The 25,311-nt window shown below is 48.4% G+C and overlaps 2 protein-coding genes across 2 annotated transcripts; both read left to right on the top strand.

Moving 5' to 3' along the window:
* The first annotated feature begins 4,974 nt into the window (after nt 1–4,974).
* On the top strand, nt 4,975–12,088 carry LOC142421156 (keratin, type II cytoskeletal cochleal-like). Its single transcript, XM_075525694.1, has 9 exons — nt 4,975–5,863; nt 6,472–6,686; nt 8,420–8,480; nt 8,989–9,084; nt 9,383–9,547; nt 10,090–10,215; nt 10,690–10,910; nt 11,265–11,299; nt 11,429–12,088. Exons 1-9 carry the CDS (start codon nt 5,282–5,284, stop codon nt 11,707–11,709), a joined length of 1,782 nt encoding a protein of 593 aa, XP_075381809.1. The 5' UTR covers nt 4,975–5,281; the 3' UTR covers nt 11,710–12,088.
* A 7,310-nt stretch (nt 12,089–19,398) lies between these two features.
* Nucleotides 19,399–23,891, top strand: LOC142420967 (keratin, type II cytoskeletal 6A-like). Its single transcript, XM_075525328.1, has 9 exons — nt 19,399–19,902; nt 20,932–21,146; nt 21,690–21,750; nt 21,947–22,042; nt 22,290–22,454; nt 22,670–22,795; nt 23,042–23,262; nt 23,553–23,584; nt 23,693–23,891. The coding sequence occupies exons 1-9, from the start codon at nt 19,399–19,401 to the stop codon at nt 23,887–23,889; spliced, it is 1,617 nt and encodes a 538-aa protein (XP_075381443.1). The 3' UTR covers nt 23,890–23,891.
* Nucleotides 23,892–25,311: the final 1,420 nt, after the last annotated feature.

The following is a 25,311-nucleotide window of genomic DNA, read 5'->3' as shown; positions in this document are numbered from 1 at the left end:
AACCAACACCAGACCCTCTCCAAAACCATCGCTCCCACATTGCTCCTGCATTACTCCTGTATCGCTCCTGCATAGCACCATCCCCTCCACCCACCTCTGTCCTGGCTCCTCGCACTATAGTTCTTCAGCATTTGGATCACAGTTCAAGAAAAGCAGCAGAGCACGTGCTAACCCGATCTCTCAAAGTACCTGAAAAAGGATTAAAAGGAAAACACGGGCCTAAGTGATTTTCTGAATGGGGAATTGGGGTTTTTTTTTTTTTGTTTGCTTTTAATGAGGCTGAGCAGCTTGTTTGTAATTGTGGCTAGCTGACAGCTGTCAGCTAAGACCAATCAAATAGCAGTGAAGATGCAATAACATGGGTTTTTAGCTCAGTTCTGGCCCACAGAAGCCCAGGGATGGGCTGGGAACTTGGCTTCAGTTCAGCCTGCTTTGTCTTCACTGCTGGGATGAACCAAACTTGCTCCTTCAAGTTAAGCAACTCCTCTTTATCAGAGATGTGGGTTATTTTTCTGCTATGTAGAAATACCCCAGGAAGTTGCTGAAAGATTCCAGGCAGTGGTTTGCAAGCGTGGGGCCCCTCTTAAAATATCCCTTATTATGGGAGCACAGAGCCCGTTAGGAGTCACCTCTGAGTCACTCGAGTGCGATGGAAAATCCTTTTTTTCCCCATTCACAGCTGAGCTTCAAAAAACACGTTTCTTCCAGATGTGCTGTGTGAAGTCAGGCACACGAGCCTGGCCAGGGGTTCAGAGCGTAATATTAGGAAAGCAATCTGAGATACCTCCATCTGGAAAGTTCCACCCACAGGGATGCGGATTCAACTTGCAACAAGCTTATCTAAAAGGCAGGCCAAACTACGCTCACATTCCTGTCCTTTCTCTTCTTAGATGAAAGTATGCCCATAGTGGCACCTTACACATAATCTGGTGTGTGCATCTTGTCAGAGGAGCCACCAGTGACTGATCCAAAGCATGTGGGAAAGCATTGTTCTCTAAATTATAGGATTTTTAAAATTCTAAATAATAACTGAGGTTATTAATAAATTCTAAATAATAACAGAGTTCTTCAAAAGCAAGATCAGTGTTTTGCAGTTAAATTGGGTTGCTGTCCTGTCTCGTGCTAGGTTTTGTGGGAATGGCTTAAGTAACGCCAAAATCATCCAACAGCCCAAGTCTCGCTGACTTTCCCCACGGTCTCGGTAGCAGCAGTCAAGGTGAAAGTCTGAGACAGGGAAAGTTACACTGAAAAGAAGTGCCTGAAGGGCCATGTCCCCACTGCTCCTGGGGTGTTTCAGCATCTCCTCTATGTGTGGGTTTCTCTGCCAAAAGAAAGACATTTGGTAAACTGAAAAGTGCAGCCAGGTTTCAGCCCAGCACATGGCAAATGAGGCAAGCGGGAGCAGGAGCCCAAAGGCACACCAGCGCCCAAAATCTACTTTCCCCTTTCTGATGGAATTTACCCCTCTAGCCTTCCACCATGTCTTTTTATTTTTGTGAACACACCATTAAAAAAGAAAATTGCAGCTTTTTATACTTCAATGATAGTGATATGATGCTGTGTTTTCCTCCCTCTCTCTTTTTGGAACGTGTCCAATAAAACTGGATTGTAATTTATTTGTTCCTTCATCTTTTTATTCTAAAACAGAACCAGTAGCATGAAATACTCTCAACCTTCAGCAGAGTGAGCTGGAAGGGGTTTTTGCTTTACTTTGGGGGAAAAGTTTCAAAATTCTGATAAAATTATAATGAAAAGCTTGAAATCAGTTGTCGCAAAACAAATTGAAGAATTGGAGAAAAGAGGAAGAGGAGGAGGGTGGGGGTTTATCCATTAAGTGACCAAAAAAAAAAAAAATCACGGTTCATTTCTTAATATATGATTGGGGTTAATCCAAAAGCCTTTATTCCATGGAAAGGAGGGTTTTGCACAGCTCTGCGAGCTTGGGCAAAAACCCAGCATTTAATTTTCGCTCTCTTAAAAAGATGTAGCAAAGTGAAGCATATACAGGGCTCTGGGGGAGGATTTTATCAGGACGATCTAGATTGAGGATGGGTTTCAGTGAGCTGGAGCAGAGCAACTCACCAATGCAGGTATTTTGGTCAGCCGTCATTGCAAAAGGAGAAAAAAATAGGGGCAAAAATCGCCTCAGACAAACACTCACACCTTATTGCATTTCAAAGAGTCAGACTCCTCGCTCTTCCCTGACCTCTCAACATCCTTTACATAACTCAGCGCAGCAAATGGGAAAGAGCAAGCAAGCACACGCCAGCCCAGCGGGTTTCCAGCAGACGCTCACGACTGCTTCAGCAAAACCTCACTGAAACCCAGATGCACCGAAACACGGGAGCATCAAATCTCCCTTCACCCAGAAAATCAAAGGAGCCGCAGTAAGAAAGACCAAAGTCCGGGGACAAAACCCAACTCTTCGGTCCCTGCTGTCACAGAGGATGTTGCAGATAGACAGGCCAAAAATTAGTGAAGGTTAAAAATAAACTCTGAGTCACCTCGATTTCTGTACTCGCCTGTGTGAATGCCGAATTACACAGCACGGGTGTGAGAATTAATACAGCTAACCTTAACTAACCTTAAAAGTTTTGAATGTCTTTCTTCCAGCCTGCGCTGAAAAACAAGCAAATAACAGGGTCCAAAAGCGGCGCTCACAGGCGGCCGAGCTCCTGCAAACATCGCAGCGGGTCCCCTTCCTCCTCCCTTTGCTCTGCAGCCCCAGCCCACCCGCCGCCCCCAGCAGGGCCCTCACCCTCCAGGCAACCCCTCTGCAGCAAATCCTGCCTCCCAAATTGACATCCTCCCTGCAGGCAACCTTCCCGTCTGCGGGGGCCAACAGCCCACCTGCGACCCAGGGCAGCTTCAGGAGGACAGTGCACGTGCGTGACAGAAGCCAAGCAAGGAAACCGTGTGGGACTGAGAGATACTGCAAGAATTTTCCTTGTTTTGGTGCCTAACAATCATTTGATTTACTCCTCCAAATCCTTTGTAATATTCCACTTAATTACCGTTGTCTGCAGCAACAGGCTTTCCTAGAAGAGCTGGGGAGGTAATGACTGCCTTCAACATGAATCCTTTCTCTCTGCTTTAATTAAAACATTCGCAGCCTGTGCTCTGGTTCCCAGGTGTGACTTTGCATAGCTCTTTGGAAGTCAAAGGCAGGCTCCCTGCCTGGCCCCCGTCCACAGGATCCGGCACACATGTGCCAATTCACATCTGCAGGCTTAGGAAAGCAAACCTCCATACATCTGCCATGCTTGTAATAGAATTTATTTATTTTCAATATCGGCATAACCCCAGTGGTGTCATTGTTTAGGTGACCTGCCACTGTGCATCACCTGCGAAACGGGGGTTTGTTGCTTCTGGACGTGCGAGCGTGGGTGCGGTTTTCCCTGCGAAACTGCGTTTCCAGCACCCAGGAGGTTCCCACGTCTCCACTCCCGAGGCGAGAGCACCCCCTTGCTACCGCCCAGCCGTCTCCCTTTCTGCGGAAGGGTGCCTTGCAACAGCCCGTCCAACGATCGGCTTCCCGATAGCTCGCCCGAAGGCGCTGCGGGTGCTGGTGACTCACGCTATTGGCAATAAGCAGTGACAGGAGTGCTTGCAGGAGATGATAGTTGTGAGCACTGGCTTTTTCTGATTGCAATGAGAAAAAAAAAAAAAACAAAAACCAAAAACAAAACAAAAACCCCCTTCTGCTCAGGTTCTTTCAAGTTCCCAGACAGAGAAAACGGCAGTTGGAAACACGTCAACAGAAACAAGCTATGAGATGCAACAGATACCCTTAAGCTGCTCATTTTGGATTAAGCTCCTGTACTTATTGCTCACGTAGCCGATTTCAAGAATCTTTGTGATTTAGCTGCTCGGGGTTTCATGGCTCTGCCTTGCACTATTATTTTATCTGACACATAACAGGAGCGAGGTGGGCAGCCCTCACAGCCCAAGGATGTGGCTGGGCAGAGTCCAGTTTGCCGAAGTATTTTGGGTGGGAGGGAGGGGATATCTTCTCTTGTAACCTGTGTCTAGCTCTTCGTGGACACAAGAGAAGAGATCCCGAGCTCTCCTGCCTTTACACCGTCCTAAAGCACAACCCAGCCTCACCGGGAGGATTGAAGCTCCTGGGCAAGGGTTCAGCCGAGAGCCCGAGATCAAGAGGCAAAGGCTATTTTAGAAAAATCCTCCTCAGGGGCTGAATGATCTCAGCAAAGTGAAGGAGGGGGTGGGAGAGAGCTGGAAGAAAAGCGGGTGAATTCCCCTTCACAGAACATCTTGGAGAGCCAGCAATAATGAGGAAACTGCTGGTTAAATACAGGGGGTGGAAAAGAAGTGATAAAAATACCACTTCACAGGGAGCTTTTGAACCCTGAGCCTGACAAGGAGATTCAAAAGAAGAGCAATCATTTCAAGCATCTTTTTAATAACTATTTTATAAGTCTCATAGTACCCTTTAATGTAATTTGAAGTTATTTTGGAAAAGGGATTTACTTGCTGCCTTTGAAAGCCATGCTACCTGATTTCTCAGTTTCCCCTGCAATGAGGGGAGACAATTTTTTTGGTAAGATCCCAGAAAATACAACCACAAGACAACTTCCACTCAGCTATTCTCTGCAAGCCCCTGATCATTTAGATCCCTTTTCTGAAAAAAACATCAAAAGAGCTGCACCGATAAGTAAAACCACCTTCAGCCCCACCTTTCCCAAGCCGATAACAGGACATACACGTCCAGTCCCAGAGCTGGCAGCCTCAGAAAAGCCCCTATTTATGCTGCCCTTTTTGCTGTGCAACATTTTAACCCCTAAACTTCACTTTGCAAAAGCTTCAGCAAAAGGAACCTTACTCCGAGTGAGCCCTTGGCTCGCCTAAGGAAAACCGGCTGCCAGGGTCTTGGGAGAATCGTGTTGCATCCTGCTCCTGAGCACAGATCTCAGCGAGTCGTCCCGTTCAATTCTAATTTCATGACTCAGAGCAGCAGGCTTTGGTAGAGGGGGGAGCTCCCTCACTCCGTTACTTTCTTGCCTGCAAACAATGCATTTTTCAGCGCCTCGCTGTAGCCTAGGTGTGTTTGACAAGGCAAGTTGCTGCAAGGCACGTCAAGTTCTGAATTCTCGTGCCAAGTTTTCCAAGCAGATAAAAGAGGACGCTCCCAAGCTCTCCCATCACAGGGGTTTCTGTCTCCATTGCCCTCTGCTCTTTTCCTGCCGCGCAGCTTTTATTCACCAGCCTTTTTTTTTTTTCCCCCTCTCCTGCTCTTTGCATTCCAATTGAACAAGCCACCATGAGTCGGATCTCTTTCAGATCATCTACTGGAGGGGGCATGAGGGGCTTTAGCTCAGGCTCTGCTATCGTAGGAGGTGGCGGTGGTACCAGAAGCAGTTTTAGCTCTGTCTCTGTCTCCAGAGTTGGAGGAGGAAGAGCCGGAGGTGGAGGAAGCTTCGGAGCTGGTGGTGGCTTTGGCAGCAGAAGTCTCTATAACCTAGGTGGAAGCAAAAGAATTTCCTACAGCTCAGTCGGTGGAGGTCTACGGAGTGGAGCTGGTGGTGGATACGGCTTTGGTGGAGGAGCTGGCTTTGGTCTTGGCTATGGTGGTGGAGCAGGTGCTGGTTTTGGCTTAGGAGCTGGTGGTGGTGGCGGCTATGGGCTGGGCAGTGGACTTGGGCTGGGAGGGCCCGGATTTGGTGGTCGAGGTGGTCCTGGGTTCCCTGTTTGCCCACCTGGTGGCATCCAAGAAGTGACTGTCAACCAGAGCCTCCTGGCACCCCTCAAGCTGGATATCGACCCGGAAATCCAGAAGGTGCGAACACAGGAGCGGGAGCAGATCAAGACCCTCAACAACAAATTTGCCTCCTTCATCGACAAGGTGAGAGTTTGGTCTTAAACATCAACCATGCATATTGTCAGTTGCCTCGGGAAAGAACAACAGGAAGAAACCTCCTTTGGATTTAGGGGCTTACCTGAACTAATCCCAGCCGACAAACAGTGTGGCTTTGGCCGAAAACTAAGAACTGTCTTATGTTTCCTCTTTGCAAGGATGAGTTTTTCAGCACCTTATTTTATTGAAAAAGTAAATCCCCCTCCTCCCTGTGAAAAACATCCCAAAGGCTGGATGGATCTTCTACTGGTTGTAAAATGGCAAAGCTCTACACATCTCAATGGGATAACACCAACTTAAACCAGTAAGGTGGGCTGAGCACCCAGTTGGGGGAGAAACAGCTACATTTGCAAATACGTGTGTTTAGCCTGCTTAATAGTTCTTGAAAAATCTCGCTAAACATCTTAGCTGCTTTTGATACTTTCGAGAATCCAGTGCCCTAAATTAGGAAGATGTGAATAATTTCTCCCCAACTGTCCCAGCATCTCTTGACCTTTTCTTTCTGTGTTGAATGATCCCTCCTTTTCCTGGCAGCGGGTTTTTTTGTGCGTTGTTCACATGGGCTTCAGCATGTGCCTGTTTTTGTCTCTCCCCAGGTGCGCTTTTTGGAGCAGCAGAACAAAGTGCTGGAGACCAAGTGGAGCCTCCTGCAAGAGCAGGGCCACACAGTCACCAGGAAATCCCTTGAGCCCCTTTTTGAAGCCTACATCAACAACCTCAGACGGCAGCTAGACAGTCTTATTGGAGAGAGGGGACGGTTGGACTCTGAACTGAGGAACATGCAGGACATGGTGGAAGACTTTAAGAACAAGTAAGAAATCGTGCTCTGTAGCGTAGATGATTAACAGATGGGAAAATCAGGGCAGGCGGTTCATGCTTGCTGGTGCACACCTTGGTGTTTGCACGGGGTTCCTCTTCCAGTTTGCAAAAAGAACATATAAAAGCAAAAATTAATCTCAGAATTACCTCTAGTTATGTCAGATTTCTTACGTGCAGGATCGGCATTTAGCACAGAATTCAGGCACCGCTGGGAAGCTGCTCCGGTGTAACAGAGGTCACAGTCTGATCCCTTGAGTCTCCCAAACCAATACACCTGGAGACAGAAAAACGCGTAACTCATGAGTATAATGGACATGCAAAAAGGGAATGAAACATAGCCATAAACTGCCAGATCCAAAATCCCTCATTTCTCTTTTTGCAAAGGAAATCCCAGCCCTTCCAGAGGGCTCCAGGCGACCTGCGTGCGCTTAGCCTCTCTCAGCTCCCATGACGTGAAAGATGCTCAGCTATTTTCTCTGACCGTTGCCAAAGAAAACAATTCTCTGGGGCGCAATTAATCCCATCCCGAGATAAGGTGTCCGGTGGAGGTGGGATGAATCATTTTAAGGACATGCCAGTCGGTGTCTGCTGACTATAAGGGACATTCAGGTGGTTTTTTTAGGCGAGGCTGTTTATCTTTAGTTGGCTGTAGCCTGGTGAGAACAATCTCTCCCTTATTCAACCAGATCTGGCCAAGTGCAAATTTGAGAAAAACACCCTGGAGGCCCGAAATATGTTTATATTAGATAGTTAAGCATGTGAAGAGACAGATTTTTTTGGGGGGGGACAGGGAGATGGCACTTAGAGCTGAGAGGATGGGCTGACATAGCTTCTGGTATGTTGTATTTGGGTGCATTTCAGGTCTTGATATGTATTATAGGCTTTTAGAAATATTGATCAGGCCAAAAATGACAAATGGCATTGTCTGGATTTTGGAGCTGCTGCCTGGGAAAGAGAACACATTTTATTTCAAGTCTAGAGTTGGTTCCCAGTCCACTGGCTAATTTCCACTTCTCCCCATGTCCGCTCGGAGATCCATCTGCAGGGATACCTCTGCCAATATTAGTTAGAGGACTGGCACGAACCTGCCTTTAAAATCCAGGTCTTTGCCTCAACAGCCTACATGTTTTGTCTACTTTCTAACGAAGCCCTGCCCTGATTATCTGATGAAAGGATGTTGCTCAGAGCCATAAAAAGTTCCACAGAAACATACTCGGAGGCATAATGATCTGCTCTTGCACAACCACGGCTAAAGAATCACAGACTTTTTTTAATTAAATGCTGCAGCAGGTTATTCGGAGCCATTAACATTATTATAATATCAAATATCAACTTGTTACATTATTATATATTTGTAGGTATTGCAATGCACCTTCATTGAAAGCCTTTTGCATAACTTTGCTTTGGGCAAAGGTCACCAAGAATACCTCCTCCTACTTCCTACCGAAACGGGCTCTGATCCTGCACACATTTATGTATGAGCTTGACTTTAAGAGCAGTGATTAAAATCTATTAATTTTAGCTGGGACTACTCACAACATGGAGTCTTGTAGGCTCAGAGTCAGTAATCATTTGCTCTGCTCTGGACTGTAAACAGGTGGGAGTAAGGAATACATCGGTGAGCCACAACTAATGATTTGGGACTGGAGTGGTCCCACCTCCGCTTCCCATGCTGGCTTTGCTCTTCTGTTCCACCAAAACCCTCTCACTCTTTTATCCTAACAGATACGAAGATGAGATCAACCGGCGCACTGGTGCAGAGAACGAGTTCGTGGTCCTCAAGAAGGTGAGTGAACTGGGAGTTATGGCACAGACAACGAAATTAACTCAGCATGCATAGAGCTCAAGCAAAGCTGATGGGAGCTGGGGTCCTCCAACCTCATGGCTGGGTCAGGCTATGATGTTGGCACATCTAGGAGTAAGCATGGGCTGGGCCCTCCTGAGGCCACGGATGAGCATAACTTTCTCCATGCCAATGGAGCTGCCCTGTTTTCTGAAGATAGCTCCTCCGGTTGCAGTTGCAAACCATCTGGCCTCTTGTAGCTCAGTCCAAGTCTGTCTTGGGTCACATCCCCATGAGTCAGAGCTTTGCCTTCTGCCCAGAAACCTGGTTCTGGCTCACAATAAATGTCCAATATTACATTAAAAAAAACCCCAACCAAACCTTGATCATAGCAATATAAAAACAAGCCTAAAGAATAACAGACCTGGAAGCAGAGGGATGGTCCCACTGGTGTCCTGAAGCCCCTTTGGCTTGTGGTTTCATCAGAAGTCTTTGGTTTCCTTTTCTTTAGGATGTGGATGGTGCTTATATGAACAAGGTCGAGCTGCAGGCCAAAGCAGATGCACTGGCAGATGAAATTAACTTCCTGAGAGCTCTCTACGAAGCGGTAAGCAGTCAGCTCTCCCCACGATAGCACCCTCCACAGCTCCCTGCTGTACAGCCCTCCATGCCCCGGAGCTCCAGCCACGGTGCTCAGTGCTGTACAGCAGTAAAAGAGAAGGCAGTCACTGCCTTTTTGAAATTATAGTGCAGGCATACAATAAAAAAGGGTAGATCGTTAACGACAGAGCAGGGGGAAATGCAAGGAGATGGCTTGGCGGATAAGGTTCCCAAGCCACCTCTTGCCTGCATGGTTTCCACCCCAGATACCAGACCATTAACTTAATTTTTTGCATCTTCTGCAGGAATTGTCTCAGATGCAGCAGCAAGTATCCGACACCTCTGTGGTGCTGTCCATGGACAACAACCGTAACTTAGACCTCAACAGCATCATTGCAGAGGTCAAAGCACAGTACGAGGACATCGCCAACCGGAGCCGGGCTGAGGCTGAGGCTTGGTACCAAAACAAGGTGGGTGACCAAAATGACAGACTGATTTCTGTGATTCACATGGCATCACCCTAGCTGATGGGAGGCAGGACTAACGGAGGAAGAATTACAGCGTTACACCAGAGATTAATTTATTTTCTATGTGTGTTGCAATACTCTCTTGCATACAGATCCCCAGTGTTCGCTTGTGGACTGCTACTCTTGACCAGCCCTATATTCCTTGTGGTGAAACCAAGGGACAAGATGCTTAAATGCCTTGACCCTGGGCTCACAAGGAGTCACTGGTAGATCCGGCCTTAGACACAGAGCACTCCTCTTTCTCTTCCAGGTTCTTAACAGTAGGTGACAAGCCATAGGTGCTCTGTGCAATGCAATAGCTGCTGCCTTAGCATATATTGATAACTAAGGGCAAATGCTGTTATTCCATGAGCAGGTTGCTCAGAGGAATGTTGTCCCGCACCCTCAACCTGCAACCAGACCTGCACTTTGTGCCCCGAAGTCCCCTCACCCTTCCCTGAGCCCTGTGGTGCCTAACCAGCGCTCTCCTCCTTTCTACATATCAGTATGAGGAACTCCAGGTCTCCGCCGGGCGGCACGGTGATGACCTGCGTAACACCAAGATAGAAATTTCGGAGATCAACCGAGTAGTCCAGAGGCTGCGGAACGAGATCGAGAGCGTGAAGAAACAGGTAAGAGGGGATGATCCTGCAGAGCAGCTGCTGCACGGCTGAGGGCAGGTAGGAAGTGATGGTGGCCAGGCACAGCGGGAAGAGCCAGCTCCTGGCGTTGGAGCAGGGCTGGAAGGCCAGGCTTCCTCCCCTGCAGTAAAGAGGGCATGGCCATCTCTGTCTCTGCCCACCAGAGAAGGTCCCTCAGTGCAAGGATGTGCTGTAATAGCCACTTTCTTGCTGGGGAAGCAAGTTGTTAGCTACTAAGCCACTCCAGAAAAGGTGCGTAGCAAAGCAAAGAGATGTAGATATCTCTCCTTTTCTTGGGGGACAGGATTATGGCCGCAGCTCCCCAGTTACCCACCCTATGGCACCTTCCCAATGGCCCATCAGGAGCTCTCAGTGCCGTGCTGGGAGCCAGTATCTACAATACCACTCAGAAGAGCAGTTTGGGGTAGCCCAAGTTAAACAACTGGCTGTTTCCCTTGCTTTTAGTGTGCCAACCTCCAAGCAGCCATTGCTGAAGCGGAGGAGCGCGGGGAGCTGGCCCTCAAGGATGCCAAGGCCAAACTGGCTGAGCTGGAGGACGCTCTGCAGAAGGCTAAAGCTGACCTGGCCCGGCAGCTCCGTGAGTACCAGGAGCTCATGAACGTCAAGCTGGCCCTGGACATCGAGATTGCGACCTACAGGAAGCTGCTGGAGGGCGAGGAGAGCAGGTGAGGACAAGCACATGGACCTGTTGTATGCTGCTCTGCAGAGCAGGGCGCATCTCCTTGGGCTCAAAGAGACAGCTCACCCCAACGGCTGGAGCACCAAGATGTAAAACAAGGGCAAAGAGAGGGATACTTTAAATTGCGAGCTTTCTAGGAAAAGATGAGTTTCTCCAGCTCTTGGAATCTGATGCACTAAGAAAAATGAGCAGTATCACCTTTCACGTGTGATGCCGACATACCCCACCACGGGACAGTCCCTACTGAAGGCCACAAAAGTCTAATTAGATGGCCCCAGTGGCTAATGTTGTATCTTGTCTGTGCTTTGGCATTATTACTTACTTTCCCCTTTCCCGACAGGCTTGCCGGAGAGGGAGTCGGAGCTGTGAGCGTCTGTAAGTATCTCCCCCCCCCCTTCCACCCCTGCTCGCTCTTCCCTCCGCTGCAGGGGCGGTTGTGCAGATCCCCCCACCTTGGGCAGACAGCAGGACCCTAAAGTGGGTGTGCACCGTGTCTCTCTGCAGCCGTGGTCAGCAGCTCGAGTGGGATGGGCTACGGCGGCGGCGGCAGCTGCCTGGGCATGGGTGGAGGTCTCGGCATGGGAGGCGGTGGCGGCAGCTACAGCATGAGCAGCAGCAGCGGCGGCGGCGGCTTCGGAGGCGGGAGCGGAGGGTTCAGCGGGGGGCTCAGCTACGGCGGAGGCAGCACCTTCAGCTCCGGGAGCGGCCGAGGCATCAGCTCCAGCACAGGAGGCAGCGTGAGGATCGTTTCCAAGACCACCACTAGCAAAAAGACCATCAGATAAGGATGGCAAGCACGGGGCCCCCCGCACGGATGACGACGTGTTTCCTGCCTTCTGAAAGCAAGTGCTGCCCTACGAAATCAATGGTGTAAATAGCTGTGCTAGACCCTCTCTTTCCTCCGTCCTTCACCCTCCACCTTTGGGGCAGCGGGGGGAGACCAGGACCCCACCGCGAGAATCTGGAGCACCTTTGGCTAAAGCATAGGTTGTAACAGGTCACTGACAGGGCTTTGGAGAGCCGTCGTGGACGCCGGTGGTGGCCCTCTTTCAGCACAGTCCTTGCTGTTCCCTTGTTCCCCCATGGAGTCACGCATTTAAAGCGAAGTGGAAGCACTTTGCTGAACAGGGACAGCTGCGCTTGGCCATGCACATTTGTTCCATCCGTCCTTGTGAAACCACAGTCCTGGGTCCTCAGCAATGAAAATAGCTCCAAGATGCTCTAAAAGCCTCTGCCACGTGTTACAACCTCCAAATGTTTTGTCTGCAAGTAAAGATTTTTCCAGCCCCTTCTGTTTTCTCAGGCACCTGTGGGAAAGGTTATTGCTTTCTGTGTATATGAATTGCCACACTGATTTCTAACTCCTTGTTCTCATGGCTACAGCCTCTTCACTTTCAGACCTACCTTACCGTATGGTCCAATAAAGAGCATTTGTCATTTTTAAAATTTGCTGCTTTTTGGCTTTTCTTCTCCGCTGATCTGGGTACGGATGCGTGCTGCGCCCCAGCTGCAGTGGGGACTCTCTGTAGGCAGTTTATGAGAAAGGACCATTGCCTGGAGGAAAAAAACCTCAGTTTTAGGACTCAGGTTCTGGCGTGGCTCTGGGACAGGCTGGGGAGGGTGGAAAGAAGGGTGGGATGGATGGATAACTGAGGCACGGGGAGGAAAAGTGTCTCAGGCCTAAGCCAAAAGCTGGATGAATCCCACTGCGGTGGTTAACTGCAAAGCTGCCCTTTCTGCCCATCTCTGCAGGAGCGAGAAAGGGCAGGGGAGTGGGAAAAGGAAGGTGACTCCCAAAGGTTTAGCTGGGATTCATGAGTTAGTACATGTGGGGCATGGCTCAGCCCAGCCGTTACTTAACAGTGCAAACAGGAGGAAATCTTACGGCAGAGGAGCCCAGCTCTGGCATCAGCACCGCAGCAAGGACACAGCGAGAACGGCATCAACAGGGAGGGGAATGGAGCAGCCAAACATCGCCCTAACCAGAAAGAGCACTTGGAGGGAGGGCAGCGCTAGCAAAGAGGGGTGGACACAGGGCAAAGCGCCCAATATCTGCACGTGCAGTGTTTGCGCATCAGGATTTCCCTAGCACGCAAATACTTCACTAAATATCCTGGCTGCTCCTCTAGAAGGGCTGTTTCGGGGCCCCAGCTTCATTTTGAATGAACCTGAGGTCTTCCAAGGTGCCCGCAGCATCCAGCCTCCCAATTCCCATCCAGCCCCCCCGGGGAGGTTCCAAAGACCTGCCTGACGGAGGGTGTCAGCCAGGCTCCCGTGCTGTTCCCGGGCTCCCTCCTGCGGCTCTGCGGGCATCCCCTGGCTCTTGCTCCCTGCCAGGCTGTAGGGCCAGGCGCAAATCCTGGCAGCAGCAATTGGGAAGCACGGTGCGAGGTGGGAACCCAGCCCCAAAGGCAGGAGCTGGAGCATGAACCAAGGGTGAGGAAACGGGCCAGAGCAGGAGGGGAGCAGATGAGGAAGGACCCGCAGCCCATTGGGGATCCTGGTCCCAAAAGGAGACTGGTTGGTGTCCACTAACCCCCCCCTCATCCCCTGCAAACTCCAACTGGGGGTGCACCCAGGCAGGACCGCAGGGAGCGAGAGGAGAGGGGGGCATCAGCCATGTCTGCAGCACGGCGTGCCAGAGCGCTCACCGCAGGGAAACACCTCTGAGCTCCTGAGTCACTGGGACCCTGCACACACCCATCATGTCTGCTAGCACCAGACAATCCAGCATGGTGTCTCCAGCAGGTGGGGGCCCAGAGCAAGAGAAAGCCATGGTGCTGCCCTGCAAGGGCTGGAAGCCCTGACGGTCCCACGGTGGGGCCGGGGTGGGGCTCGCACCCACGAGTCTCCCCTCCAGCGCATGGGAAGGGGCAAGGAAATTACGGCTTTGGAAAGTCAGGGCAGCCCGTTTGCACCAGAGGAGGTTTTGCGATGTGTGAATGCGCTGGGCTTAATTCATTTAACAGTTCGCATCAGTTTTCAAGCATCTGACCATGTTTCTTAGACTGTTGTAAGGAAATAGAGCGAAGCCTGCAAAGCAGAGGCATTTGTAGCAGGCAGGGCATCCCAACTGGGCTATTGTAGCTAAACTATATTTTGTTGTGGTTTTTTTTTTTTAATTATTGAAAATGTCAAATATCAGGTTTTTGTTTTGTTTTAACAGAAGTGTGCACAACACGTTGCTGTGGCATCAGCTGCATCAACACATGGGCCACCGGCAACACCGAACCCTCCATGAAACTTGTTTGTGAGCCGCGCTGCCGAGCCCTTACCCATCCCCGCAGTACCTGGGCATCTCTGCAGCCTCCGTCAGTCTGGTGCCACAGGCTGCTGTTGGATCCTTCTCCTGCCGTCTGAGGGTGAGGATGCTACCGAGACAAAAAAAGCACTGAACAGCTATCGATCTCTTTTCTGTTTCCACGTGTTTTAAGAGCCCACCCTGGCACCTCTTCTCTGACAAAGCAGACAGCAGACGCAGAAAGTCATCTTCTAGTTAGCTTCTTCTGCTTTGCAGAGACCTGGAAAACTCACAGATGCAAGTCAAACTTGACAAGTAATTTTAGCTGGCAACTTAAACATTAGGTGAAATATATTTTTAAAATGGACATTTAATTTCAACGTTTCCTATGGGAATGATCCTGTCTCTGGAATGCTGAAACATCTCCCCTTAATATTCCCCAAGTGAAACTTTGCAGCTTTTTGACTCAAAAGCAGAATTTTCATCAAAGAAAATTATTTTCTTTTAATTTGCAAATGGTTTACACAGCCTGCAAATGAAACAAGACATGAAATGGCTGCAGGGAAGGTAACACAGGACGCAGCAAAACCAGCAGCGGAACAATATTCCCAGCTACCATCTGTGAGGCATGTTCAGTCTGAGCGTTGCTATTTAAACAGGGCAGCAACATCCCGCTGCCCAGAGCGGCTGGAGATCGGAGTCCGGCTGCACACGATGCCAAGCGCCGCGGGACAGCAGCAGGGACCTCCGGGCTCACGTGCAGTGCAATATAGCACTGCATGGTAAATAAACATGAGGCCCCATAAAATCGGTGCACCATGACTGGATACACTTTCCAGGACACATGAATAATCCTTGTTGATCTTACCGGCTCTGAGAATAGCGTTGTGTGGATCCAGTTTGTTTTAATAGGAATTAAACTTCACACAAGTGCTACGGCTCTTTGCAAGGAAACTCGAACCAGGAGCAGCGCTCGGTGAGCAGAGGGACATGCCACGTGCAGGCACAGAGCTGATCCAAAATAATGGGACTTTCCAGCAACACCACTTCCAGGGCTCGGTTTTCTTTATCGGGAGAAAAGACGTACCCCGGGGCCATAAGAAAGGACGAGATGCTACAATACTGCTGCGATAACCTTCAGTGTTGAAAGATCTTGCTTTCCACATGGAGCTCGGTGGAGATCACAGCCCCAGCAGCCCTACTCAGGGATTAACGATAGGCTCAGAAAGCATTACAACGCAATTCGGAATATTTAGGTTTCTTCGGGTACCACCATCTAAGCACCAGTGTTGCATGCAGAATAGGATAAAGGAGGTATCAGCTAATACCCACCTAAGGACAGAGGCTTTTTCAAGATGCAACAAGCCACTGGGGGAAACGAGACCTCCCTGCTCTGTATAAAGCATCTGGCAACAACAGCAATAATGAAGGCAAAGTTATTCCAAAACCCTGGGCTGTATCGGTGTCTCTGTGCTAGCACAGAAAACAATTATCTGGAGAAAGCAGGTCACACCTACACTTCAAAGTCATCTAGTAGTTACAGCTGACTGGCCTCCAGATACTGCTGGGAACAGGCTCAAAGGACTGCAACACCCATCACAGGGCAACACCTATGGGAAAGCTTCTGAAGAGTTCATCCTAATTCATCCCTTCGGGAAATGAGATTCAGGGACACTCGCCTCCCGCTCAGGAGGTCCCTCAGAGGTGCCTGTCCCCACAGCACAGGGATGGTGTGAGTTGCGTGGTCCCCCGTGGAAAAAGCTCAGGGTGACCAGCAGGACTTCATTAACTTGGGATGAAATAGTAAATTACGGTCAAAATGAGTAGGGTTTGAATTTAGGTTAGCAGCCCAAGTTTAACCCAAAGGCTTTAATTTAAGCAATTAACCTAAATTACAGCCTTGACTTTACTGATAATTAAACTGAGATTAGGTAGCACAGGTGAACCAACCCAAGTTAGTAAGACACGCTTTTATTTTACAAATATATGTATTTTTGCAAACAAAACATATAAAGGCACTTCTAAAAATTCCAGCCTTGTCTGAGAAAGGGCATCCATCATCAGACAAAGGCTTCTGAGGCGGATGCTGGAGAGGAGCAGCGGTGCAGAGAGATGGAGAGGAGGTGATGAAAAGCCATTGGAGGTATCCCCTGTTCACTGGCTGGGTACACAGCAAATGGCTCAAATTGCTCACTAAAGGGGCTGGAGTTGCCTTTATTGCCCTGACAGAGTCAGAACTCACTTTCCTAATCCCAAAGGAGAGTTATTACCTTGATATAGTATGATGCCAGAACCAAACTCAGCCAAGACTCCCACGTTTACAGCATGGTGTAAAGGGATCTCCTGCCTCTTAGTTTGGGACTTGCACCCGCTGCTGCCTGCCCCCTCTGCTCAGCCTGCTACGAAGAAATGAGGAGGGGAAGGGAAGAAAAAGGCTTCAGAGCCTGCTCAACGTCGCAGATGGCCTCTGCCACGTCAGGGGTGCTCTCACCCGGCAGGACCTGCCCAAACACAGCTCCCTTTGTTTGATTAGGAGGCAAAACTACAGAGCAGCTTGAGTGAGCACAAGCATTATCCTCTGGTGGAGGAGAAAAAGTCCGTATCAGAGCAAGCTATCTGCATCAGAGCAGCAAATTCATTACATGCCTGGAGCTGCAGGATGCACGGGAGACACTCCCCCAGGAGCTACCTGGAAACCCTGTGTTTCATCAACAGAGCAGGGTGGGGGCCCCCCTTGCCATCACCCCATACCCCAAACCTGTAGCTACAGCTCCTTGTGCTCACAGTTCTGCCTTTTGTAATTACCTCTCAAATTCCTTCCAGATGAGTGACAACCGCATCACCTCCACCCTAGTGCAAATGTGAAATGGAAAGAAATTAATTTCTTTTTACTTGGTTGGAGGAGCTGTATTATTACTATTATTAACCATGGACTCCAACGCAGTTGGCGTATTCTTTAGCCAAAAAAGACAAGTTTCATATGTAAAAGGAGCCTGAGGGGAAAAAGGAAAGTACTGACGCATCACGCTGTTAGTAACCAAGGGTGGGTTTCAGCCTGGCTAACTCTGCACACCCTGAGTCAGCCACTTCACCACATAGTGTTGGTGAAGGTGGAAAGCCATCTTCAGGGGCCTCTCCGTCCAGCTCCCTTAGGATGGGAGAATCTGCCATTTGGTGGTGATCTCCACTGACTACACAAGAATAGAGAAAAGCTTTCAGATAGTCAAAGTTAGTGAGATGGATAGCACCCGAGAGGGCAATTCCCAAAGGAGCCATAGGCATTTAAGAAGGCTGGCGACGTGCATCTGCCTTTGGACATCTTGCTCTCTGGGACTTGCATCTATATGAATCAAGCACGCTATGTGGGGGGGGGGAATCAATCACATGCATTCAAGTCATGACGTCTGCCAATTGGTGGGCAAAACCCTCAGGCTGATCAATAATCCACTGCCTTTCGGATGCAACCTGTTTACTTCCAGTTCCCACGGGTGCAACTGTGCAGACAGTCAGGCCCAGTGAGACAGCCCCGCTGGGCAAAAATTGCAGGATTAAGCCCTTCCTTACAATAAAAGCTCAGTCTTGTAATAGACACCAAAATAAACTAACAATTGCTATTTATTCCCCCCTTCACTTAAAAACTCAATTGCGAATGCAATCCATCTGAAAGAAAGCAGCTGGGGAAACAACGGGGAAAAAAAGTATTTCTGGGACTTTCCTTTTCCCAGCTTTTCCCAGCTTTCCTTTTCTTTGCAAGCCAGGGGCAGAGCGAAGCACAGCAGCCCTCCACCGTGGTGATTCCTCAATATTACGTTATTCCTGTACTGCAGCCAGCAGCTGCTTGGACTCGCAGACAACACGAGAGGAAGCTGTTCGGGGGGGATGCATTCGCAAGTTCACCCTCTTGTATAAATAAATTATGTATGAATCATCTTTTCCTGAACAACCCAAAACACAATGAGGGCCAGAGACACTTGCTGTCCCTCAAAATGAATTATTTTTCACATTTTTCTATTCGACTTGTTACTCAAACTGCCTGCCATGCTAAATGCAAAGCAAAGGGCTCTGTTGGTACCTACGGCTGAGAAAGGAAAGATCCAGAATGCCTTACTGTGTCCAGATCTGGGCAGAGGGAATCCTGGAGAGCACTTGCCTAGTGGATTCAAGCAGGCAGGATCACACTTTCAGATGTGCAGTGCTGAAAGAGCTGATTAAATCTTTGGGAAACTACGTTGTGTTTATAAACTGTCAGTTGGGAACAGCCCCGGAGCACTCCATTTCCATAGAGCCAGTGGATTCGAAGCAGTTCCCATTCCCACAATCTTTCCTCCTCTTTTCTTTTGGTTTGTTTGTTTGTTTCCATCCTGCTAAAATACCGAAGTCCAAATTTTCAAAGCCATGGTACTAGCACAATTATTTGTGACAGAGCTCAATGGCAGCTGTCAAAATCCACACACGAACAAAAGACCTTGTCAAAACATTTCATTTTCATTCCTGTATTCTTTTTAGTGACAGAAGAATAAGTCTGCAGAAGCAGGATTTTCAGAAGAGAGCAGCTCAGGGAGCTGAGCCTTTATAGGGATGGAAGCAAAACTATTTCTGCAAATATATTGTGGTGGCATGGAGGGGACCGTGCAGTACCTATCACAAAACCCCAGGATAGAACCATTTACTGCAGGGCCTCCTGTAAAACACTGCTCTGCCCGACACAGGTCCCCTTCCTAAAACACAAAGGACTGTAACTTTTCACAGCCCTGCTTGTGAACAGGAAAGGGGCGAAAGCAATCCTGAGGGACAAAGTTTTCAAATGAGAGAGGTGTTGAGTGACAGGCATTCTGAACGGTGTTTTCCTCCCTGTGCCCAACGTGACTCATTGCAACTTTCAAACGCTTTGATATGGCAAAGAGTCTGGCTGTCTACAAAGAAGGCAGAAGGCGACAGTTATTCCCAAAGAATACCACTGTTGCTCAGAACCTGGCTATATTATTTCAGAAGGGCGTGTGTGCGGAGTGAGTTCACCCTCCAGAATGCTGTTGGACATGCCAAGCCTAATTAATCAGAAAGATGATCCACCTCATCAAACCCATCCCAGTCTCATACATGCATAAAAGGGCTCTCCTGAGCCCGTGGAGAGCACAGGTTCATCTTTCTCCTTTCCCTCCTACTCCTTGCTCCAGGCCAGCACCTTTGCTCCTTTATTCTTGCTGTAGCATCCATCCCAATCCAAAAGCCAGCAATGTCTCGCCAGTCCACCGTGAGGATTCAGAGGGGAAGAAGTGGCTTCAGCGCTGCTTCGGCCATCGTCCCAAACACCTGCCGCACCAGCTTCAGTTCACGCTCTGTCACCCGGGTCGGAAGCTGCAATGCTGGCAGCGGGTTTGCTAGGGTTGGTGGTGGCTTTGGAAGCAAAAGCCTCTACAATGTTGGTGGATGCAAGAGGATCTCTGTGGCTGGAAGGGGTGGTAGCTTCTATGGATCTGCAGGTTTTGGTGGTGGCGCTGGTAGTGTGTACGGTGGTGGCTTTGGCATGCCAGCTAACCTTGGCTATGGATATGGTGCATTTGGTGGTGGCATGGGTGGCCCTGGATTCCCAGCTGGGGGCATCCATGAAGTCTCCATCAACCAGAGCCTTCTGAAACCTCTCAACTTGGAGATTGACCCCAGCATCCAAAGGATCCGAAAGGAGGAGAAGGAACAAATCAAAACCCTCAACAACAAATTTGCCTCCTTCATTGACAAGGTGAGACATGAGCTTCCCTAAATATCTTGTCCTGATTTTTTTTGATGGGACTCTTTTCTTAGCTGCTTTATGAGCACGTAAGCTGATCAAGAAGGAATAGAAGTGAGGAATGAGACTGGAAGATGCCCAGTCCTCAGAAACTCCAGGGAACGGTACCTGCTACATAGTGGTTGCTATGAATTAATCATCCAGTGTGTGAGGTCCTCCTCATCTGCTGCTTGACATCTCATAGGCAGTGGAGAAAGAAAGCCCTAGAAGATAATCCCATCCTTCTGGAGTTGTTGGGCTCTCTCCATTGAGCATTATAGAAGCCTTGATAACAGTTTTTTAGATGGTTAAAGTGAGATGCAAGCAACCCAACTAAAACAACCACAAAAGGAATCACATGAATTGGCACTAGGGAGAAGTAAGCTTCTCATTGCTTGAATTTCCTCAAAGGCATTTAGAGCTATCACTGCAACAGTACCAGTGTGTTGGGACTGTTAGTTCAAAATAGCAAATCTGATCCGACACTGTCTGTCCACTTCATTTCCTTGTTAACTGTATTAGATGCACAAGAGCATCTGCTTGATTTCTGCTCTGGTTGAGCAGCTCCTCTTCGGTTTCAAGGAAAATGCTACCTTATTTTGGAGCTTTTGTGGGGTGGGGGAGCTACACTGAAGGGAAGGAGAAATGGCACTTTACTATTGTTTTCTTAATAAGAGTGCAAACCCTGTTTTGCTCCTTATCTGATTTTGCACGCACTCTTCACACAAAATGCATGCACCTTGTCTTGATTTAGCAAAGCAATGAAGGGGAAGCACGGTGCAAGAAAATCAGTAGTCATTCCAGAGTTTGTTTGCAATACGGAGCAGGGTCCCTGCAGTCAAATAGCAAATCCCTTTTTCTACCAGATGAGAATGTGGCTATGAAAACCATCTGGAAAGAGTACTTCACCACCTCAGCTAGTACTGAGATCCCACATTTGCAAGGAAAGCCCTCCATAATCTCTGCTCTTTCAAAACATCTTCAGGATATTTCTGCTTGCAGGTCCGATTCCTTGAGCAACAAAATAAAGTGCTGGAAACCAAGTGGAGCCTGCTTCAGGAGCAGGGGATGAAAACAGTTAGGAACAACTTGGAGCCGCTTTTTGAGACTTACATCAACAACCTCAGGATGCAGCTGAACAGTTTGCTGAGCGACAAGGGAAGGCTGGAGGGAGAGCTTGTCAACACACAGTACCTGGTTGAGGATTTCAAGAAGAAGTAAGTCTATTGAGCTAGTGGTCTACTTACCTAGGCAGGTGCAGCCTTTCTCCATTCAACATCCTTAAGCCAACTGGGGGATCCAGGAGAGTCCAGGACACAGGAATTCCCGACAGTGAAGGTTGTGACATTTTCTCAAGATAAATGGTAACAGAGTAACAGATCCAAATACACGAACATTTAGGGAATAATTTAGAATATGATCAAAGACTTATTAACTAAATTAACTACTGAGAAAAAAAAAATTACACGGTAGGTCTGACAGTTTCAGGACAGCATGCTTAATTTGCTTAAGCCAGGCAGAAGGAGCATGACTAATGGCCAGAAACAGGAAAAAAGGAACAGATTCTTTAAAATTTTTTTGATGTGCTTGTTTTAACTAGTTTAGCCTAGGAACATGCTCGTGGTCTCTTATTCAGATGCTCTGTAGGAGAAAAGAACATTGTATGCAAAATGCTCTTAAGGAAGTTCATTCCAGCAAACTAAAATCACCTCCGTCTGTTACTTGCCTAAACAAATGCTCCTTTTGCCTCCCTCCATTAGGTATGAAGATGAAATCAACAGGCGTACAGTTGCAGAGAATGAATTTGTGACACTTAAGAAGGTGAGAGCAAATTACAGAATACCATCTGATGACTCTTTGTAGAGCTCTAATCACCTATTCATTCACAAATCCATCCATTTATATTCCAAAAGCTTTTTTTATGGTTTCTCCCCTGGACTGTTATTGCAGAGATACGCGTGTTCCTGACTTGCTAATAAGAGTTTAAAACATATTACCTAAATCTCTCGTTCTCCAGGATGTAGATGCTGCCTATATGAACAAGGTGGAACTACAAGCCAAGGTAGATGCGCTGACTGAAGAAATTAATTTCCTGAGAGCCCTCTACGAAGCAGTGAGTACAACCACCTCCCAAGACATTTCAACCCTCAGTTAACCCTTCCCTCCCTCCTTTCCTCTGAAAACCTGTAATTTCTTCCCCCAGGAGATGCTAAATCGTTTACCTCTTTAGAGTTATACCAACCGTCTTAGCTGTTCAGATAACAATCTGTAGCCTCTCCCAGGTCTGCATGATCATCCGAAAGGATGAAAAGGCATCTCTCAAGTGAATTAGCTCACCTAATCCCCTGTGCACTTTGCAGGAGCTGTCTCAGATGCAGACACAGATCTCTGACACCTCTGTCGTTCTCACCATGGACAACAACCGAAACCTGGACCTGGACAGCATCATCTCGGAGGTCAAAGCGCAGTACGAGGACATTGCCAACAGAAGCCGGGCTGAAGCAGAGTCCTGGTACCAAACCAAGGTGAAGAAACTGGGGGTTTCCGTGCTGTTATCTTCATATCTTGTCTTGAACAGATAAAGACTGACTCTTCCAAGAAAACCTCAAATATTATATCTTGCAGAGCAGCACTCCAGCTGCTAGTCTGGGCTCAAGGAGGGACCCATGCTTTCCGGCACCTGGGTTACTCCAAAAATGATGGATTTTACCTTGGGTGATTGTTCCTCTCTCTGTGACAGTACGAAGAGCTGCAGGCTACGGCAGGCAGGCACGGGGACGACCTCCGTAACACCAAGCAGGAGATCTCCGAGCTCAACCGCCACGTCCAGCGGCTGCGGTCTGAAATCGACAGCGTGAAGAAACAGGTAAAGGGCAGCAAATCCCACACTTTTAATCAATTTACACCCTGACTTGCAAGGGAGAGGAAGGAAAACGTCAGAGGCAACCTAGGCAAGCTCTGCTCAGTTTGATCCTTTTTCTCTCAAAAAGAGAACCGTCACTAAAAGCGGTTAAGCTGATGGTGCTGGAATAAGACCTTATGATTTCAGGGTAGATAAAGAACAAGTCTAGGTCTTGTATGGGGAATTTAACTGGGGGCTTCTCTTCTGTAGTGCGCAAATCTGAAAGCGGCCATCGCAGACGCTGAGGAACGCGGGGAGCTGGCCCTCAAAGATGCCAAAGCCAAACTGGCCGAGCTGGAGGATGCTCTGCAACAGGCCAAGGCAGACCTGGCCCGGCAGCTCCGTGAGTACCAGGAGCTCATGAACGTCAAGCTGGCCCTGGACATCGAGATTGCAACCTACAGGAAGCTGCTGGAGGGAGAGGAGTGCAGGTCGGTGGGAAACACAACCCTTCTAGTCCTGATGTTGGAGGAGCGAAGCAATGCGAGCACTGGAGAAATGCTCAGCGTTTCTGAAATGCTAAACAGGGCATTAGGAGGCGGCGGGGGGGAGGGGGAGATCGTCTTAGCTAATGGAAATAACACTGCGGGAAACATCCCTGAATTATGCCAAGTTTTTATTTTTCTCCCCAAAGGTCTCTAGGAAATGTACCCTATTTTTTCCTCCCCACTATCAACAGACTTCTTATCCTCTTACCTTGCTGTGTTCTGTCCCCTAACAGGCTGGCTGGAGATGGTGTCCCAGTGAATATCTGTAAGTTTCTAAAATATATGCAATTACCTTTTTTAAGCATTAGTGTGTCTCTGCACCAAGAAGCCAATGCGCAGAGAAACTGAAAGCTTTTCCTTCTCCTTCTTGCAGCCGTGACCAGAACAACTGTGGGAACGGGATACGGAGGAGGAAGCAACCTCAGCATGGGAGGGGGAATCTGCAATATGGGGAACAGCTTCAGCTGTGGAAGCGGTCCCGGGGTTAGCAGCACCACCCTCGGAGGCGGCAGCAGCTCCAGCGTGAAGTTCGTCTCGACTTCCTCCACCAGAAGAAGTTACAGAAGCTAAAAGTTTCCTTTCAGACGCCTTCACTCGCCAGAAAACACCTTAACACTGGTCCTTTACTAAAGCATAGTTGGGGTCAACAGAATGAGGGCCACCTAAACCCTATGTCTTGTCGCACAGGAGCCTCACTTTAGGAACTCTCTCTCAGCTGTGTTGTCTAGCACGTGTCGTGTAGGGCTCTGCTATTGAACATGAGTCCAATTGTTTTAAATTTGCAACTTGCTTGTTACAGCTCAGCATTTTTTGGCCGGATTTTGTATATAAAATGTGTCCCATGACTGTTTGTCTCTCTTCACTTTCTGGTGTTTGTCTAATAAAAATGCATATGTAATTTATTCTATTGTGTGGACCTTTTAATTAAAGACGTGGAACAGCAAATGCAAATGCAGATAACAAGCACTTTTCCTAGGGCCCTGCCCGGTGAAAGGCGCAGATTTTTGCTCCTCATTCACATTTCCTGAATCTCTCCATTAGCAGCCAAAACACACAGGCAGAGCGTAGCACCAAAAGGAGGTTTGCCGTTGATTTCAATGTTCTCCCCACCGTGCAAGTAAAACACCTGGAAGCTAAACACGGGGCACGCCAAGGCAGGAGTCGGGCACAGGGGAAAAGGCCTGAGATTCATTTACTGTGCAGCTTTCAGCCAATACAACAGCCAACAGCCTGGCTCCCAGGGGGTACAAAGGGCAGTGCCAAGTGTGTGATGTACCTGCATAAACTTCTAACAATAGGGAACTAATTACTAGGGGAGTCAGAGCAACCACCCGGCTTGTTCAAGTATATCAGTCCATCTCAAAACCCCGTTTACTGTGAGCTGTCTCACCTAAGCGTAGGTGCCAGCAGTGCAAACATCTGCCTGAGCAGGTTGAAAGCACTCCCTTTCTGTTCAGAGCACTGGCCACGTGTTTTAGATGTTTATCTTGGGTCTTCATGCTGATGTTCCCTCTCCTTTGACTATAAGGAGGTGGAGGATCTGGTCCATATGCATTCACATACTACGTTGAATTATGTGTCGTTCATCCAATAGCTATAAAAATATCCATGGGATGCTTGTTGGAAAGTGAAAGTCTTCAAGATGCAGTGTTTCTTCACATTCTTAGAATACAGTGGAGGCAAGATCTTGTTTTGAGAAGGTGGGGAAAAAACAGAGGAAGTATAGCAGTTTTAGATGTGGTTCTGACTAATCGGGATAAATTAATTGCGAAGTAAAAGCAGAGCCTCATCTGGCTGAAAGCTACAGAGTGACAGATCTCATTGCTGGAAGATCAGTTGAACAAATAGATGTGATTAGAAAAAAAGTCCCAACCCTCTCCCCATGTACTTCAATAAGTTCAAGTAATGGGTAGAGAAGCACTCTTAGGAAAATACTCAAAGAGATGGGCAAATAGAGAGGAATTGGCAGTGCCTGAATGATAGACTGTATTT

Source organism: Mycteria americana, chromosome 26 (genome assembly GCF_035582795.1).
Source record: "Mycteria americana isolate JAX WOST 10 ecotype Jacksonville Zoo and Gardens chromosome 26, USCA_MyAme_1.0, whole genome shotgun sequence".
NCBI classification, from domain to species: domain Eukaryota; kingdom Metazoa; phylum Chordata; class Aves; order Ciconiiformes; family Ciconiidae; genus Mycteria; species Mycteria americana.
This window is presented reverse-complemented; position numbering and strand designations above follow the sequence as displayed.

Excerpts from the sequence above, each read along its gene's own strand:
- LOC142421156 (XM_075525694.1), top strand. The coding sequence starts at position 5,282 with ATGAGTCGGATCTCTTTCAGATCATCTACTGGAGGGGGCATGAGGGGC. Across the intron at positions 5,864-6,471 it reads TTGCCTCCTTCATCGACAAG|GTGCGCTTTTTGGAGCAGCA; the intron begins GTGAGAGTTTGG and ends GTCTCTCCCCAG. Across the intron at positions 9,085-9,382 it reads TGAGAGCTCTCTACGAAGCG|GAATTGTCTCAGATGCAGCA; the intron begins GTAAGCAGTCAG and ends CATCTTCTGCAG.
- LOC142420967 (XM_075525328.1), top strand. The coding sequence starts at position 19,399 with ATGTCTCGCCAGTCCACCGTGAGGATTCAGAGGGGAAGAAGTGGCTTC. Across the intron at positions 19,903-20,931 it reads TTGCCTCCTTCATTGACAAG|GTCCGATTCCTTGAGCAACA; the intron begins GTGAGACATGAG and ends TTCTGCTTGCAG. Across the intron at positions 22,455-22,669 it reads AGTCCTGGTACCAAACCAAG|TACGAAGAGCTGCAGGCTAC; the intron begins GTGAAGAAACTG and ends TCTCTGTGACAG.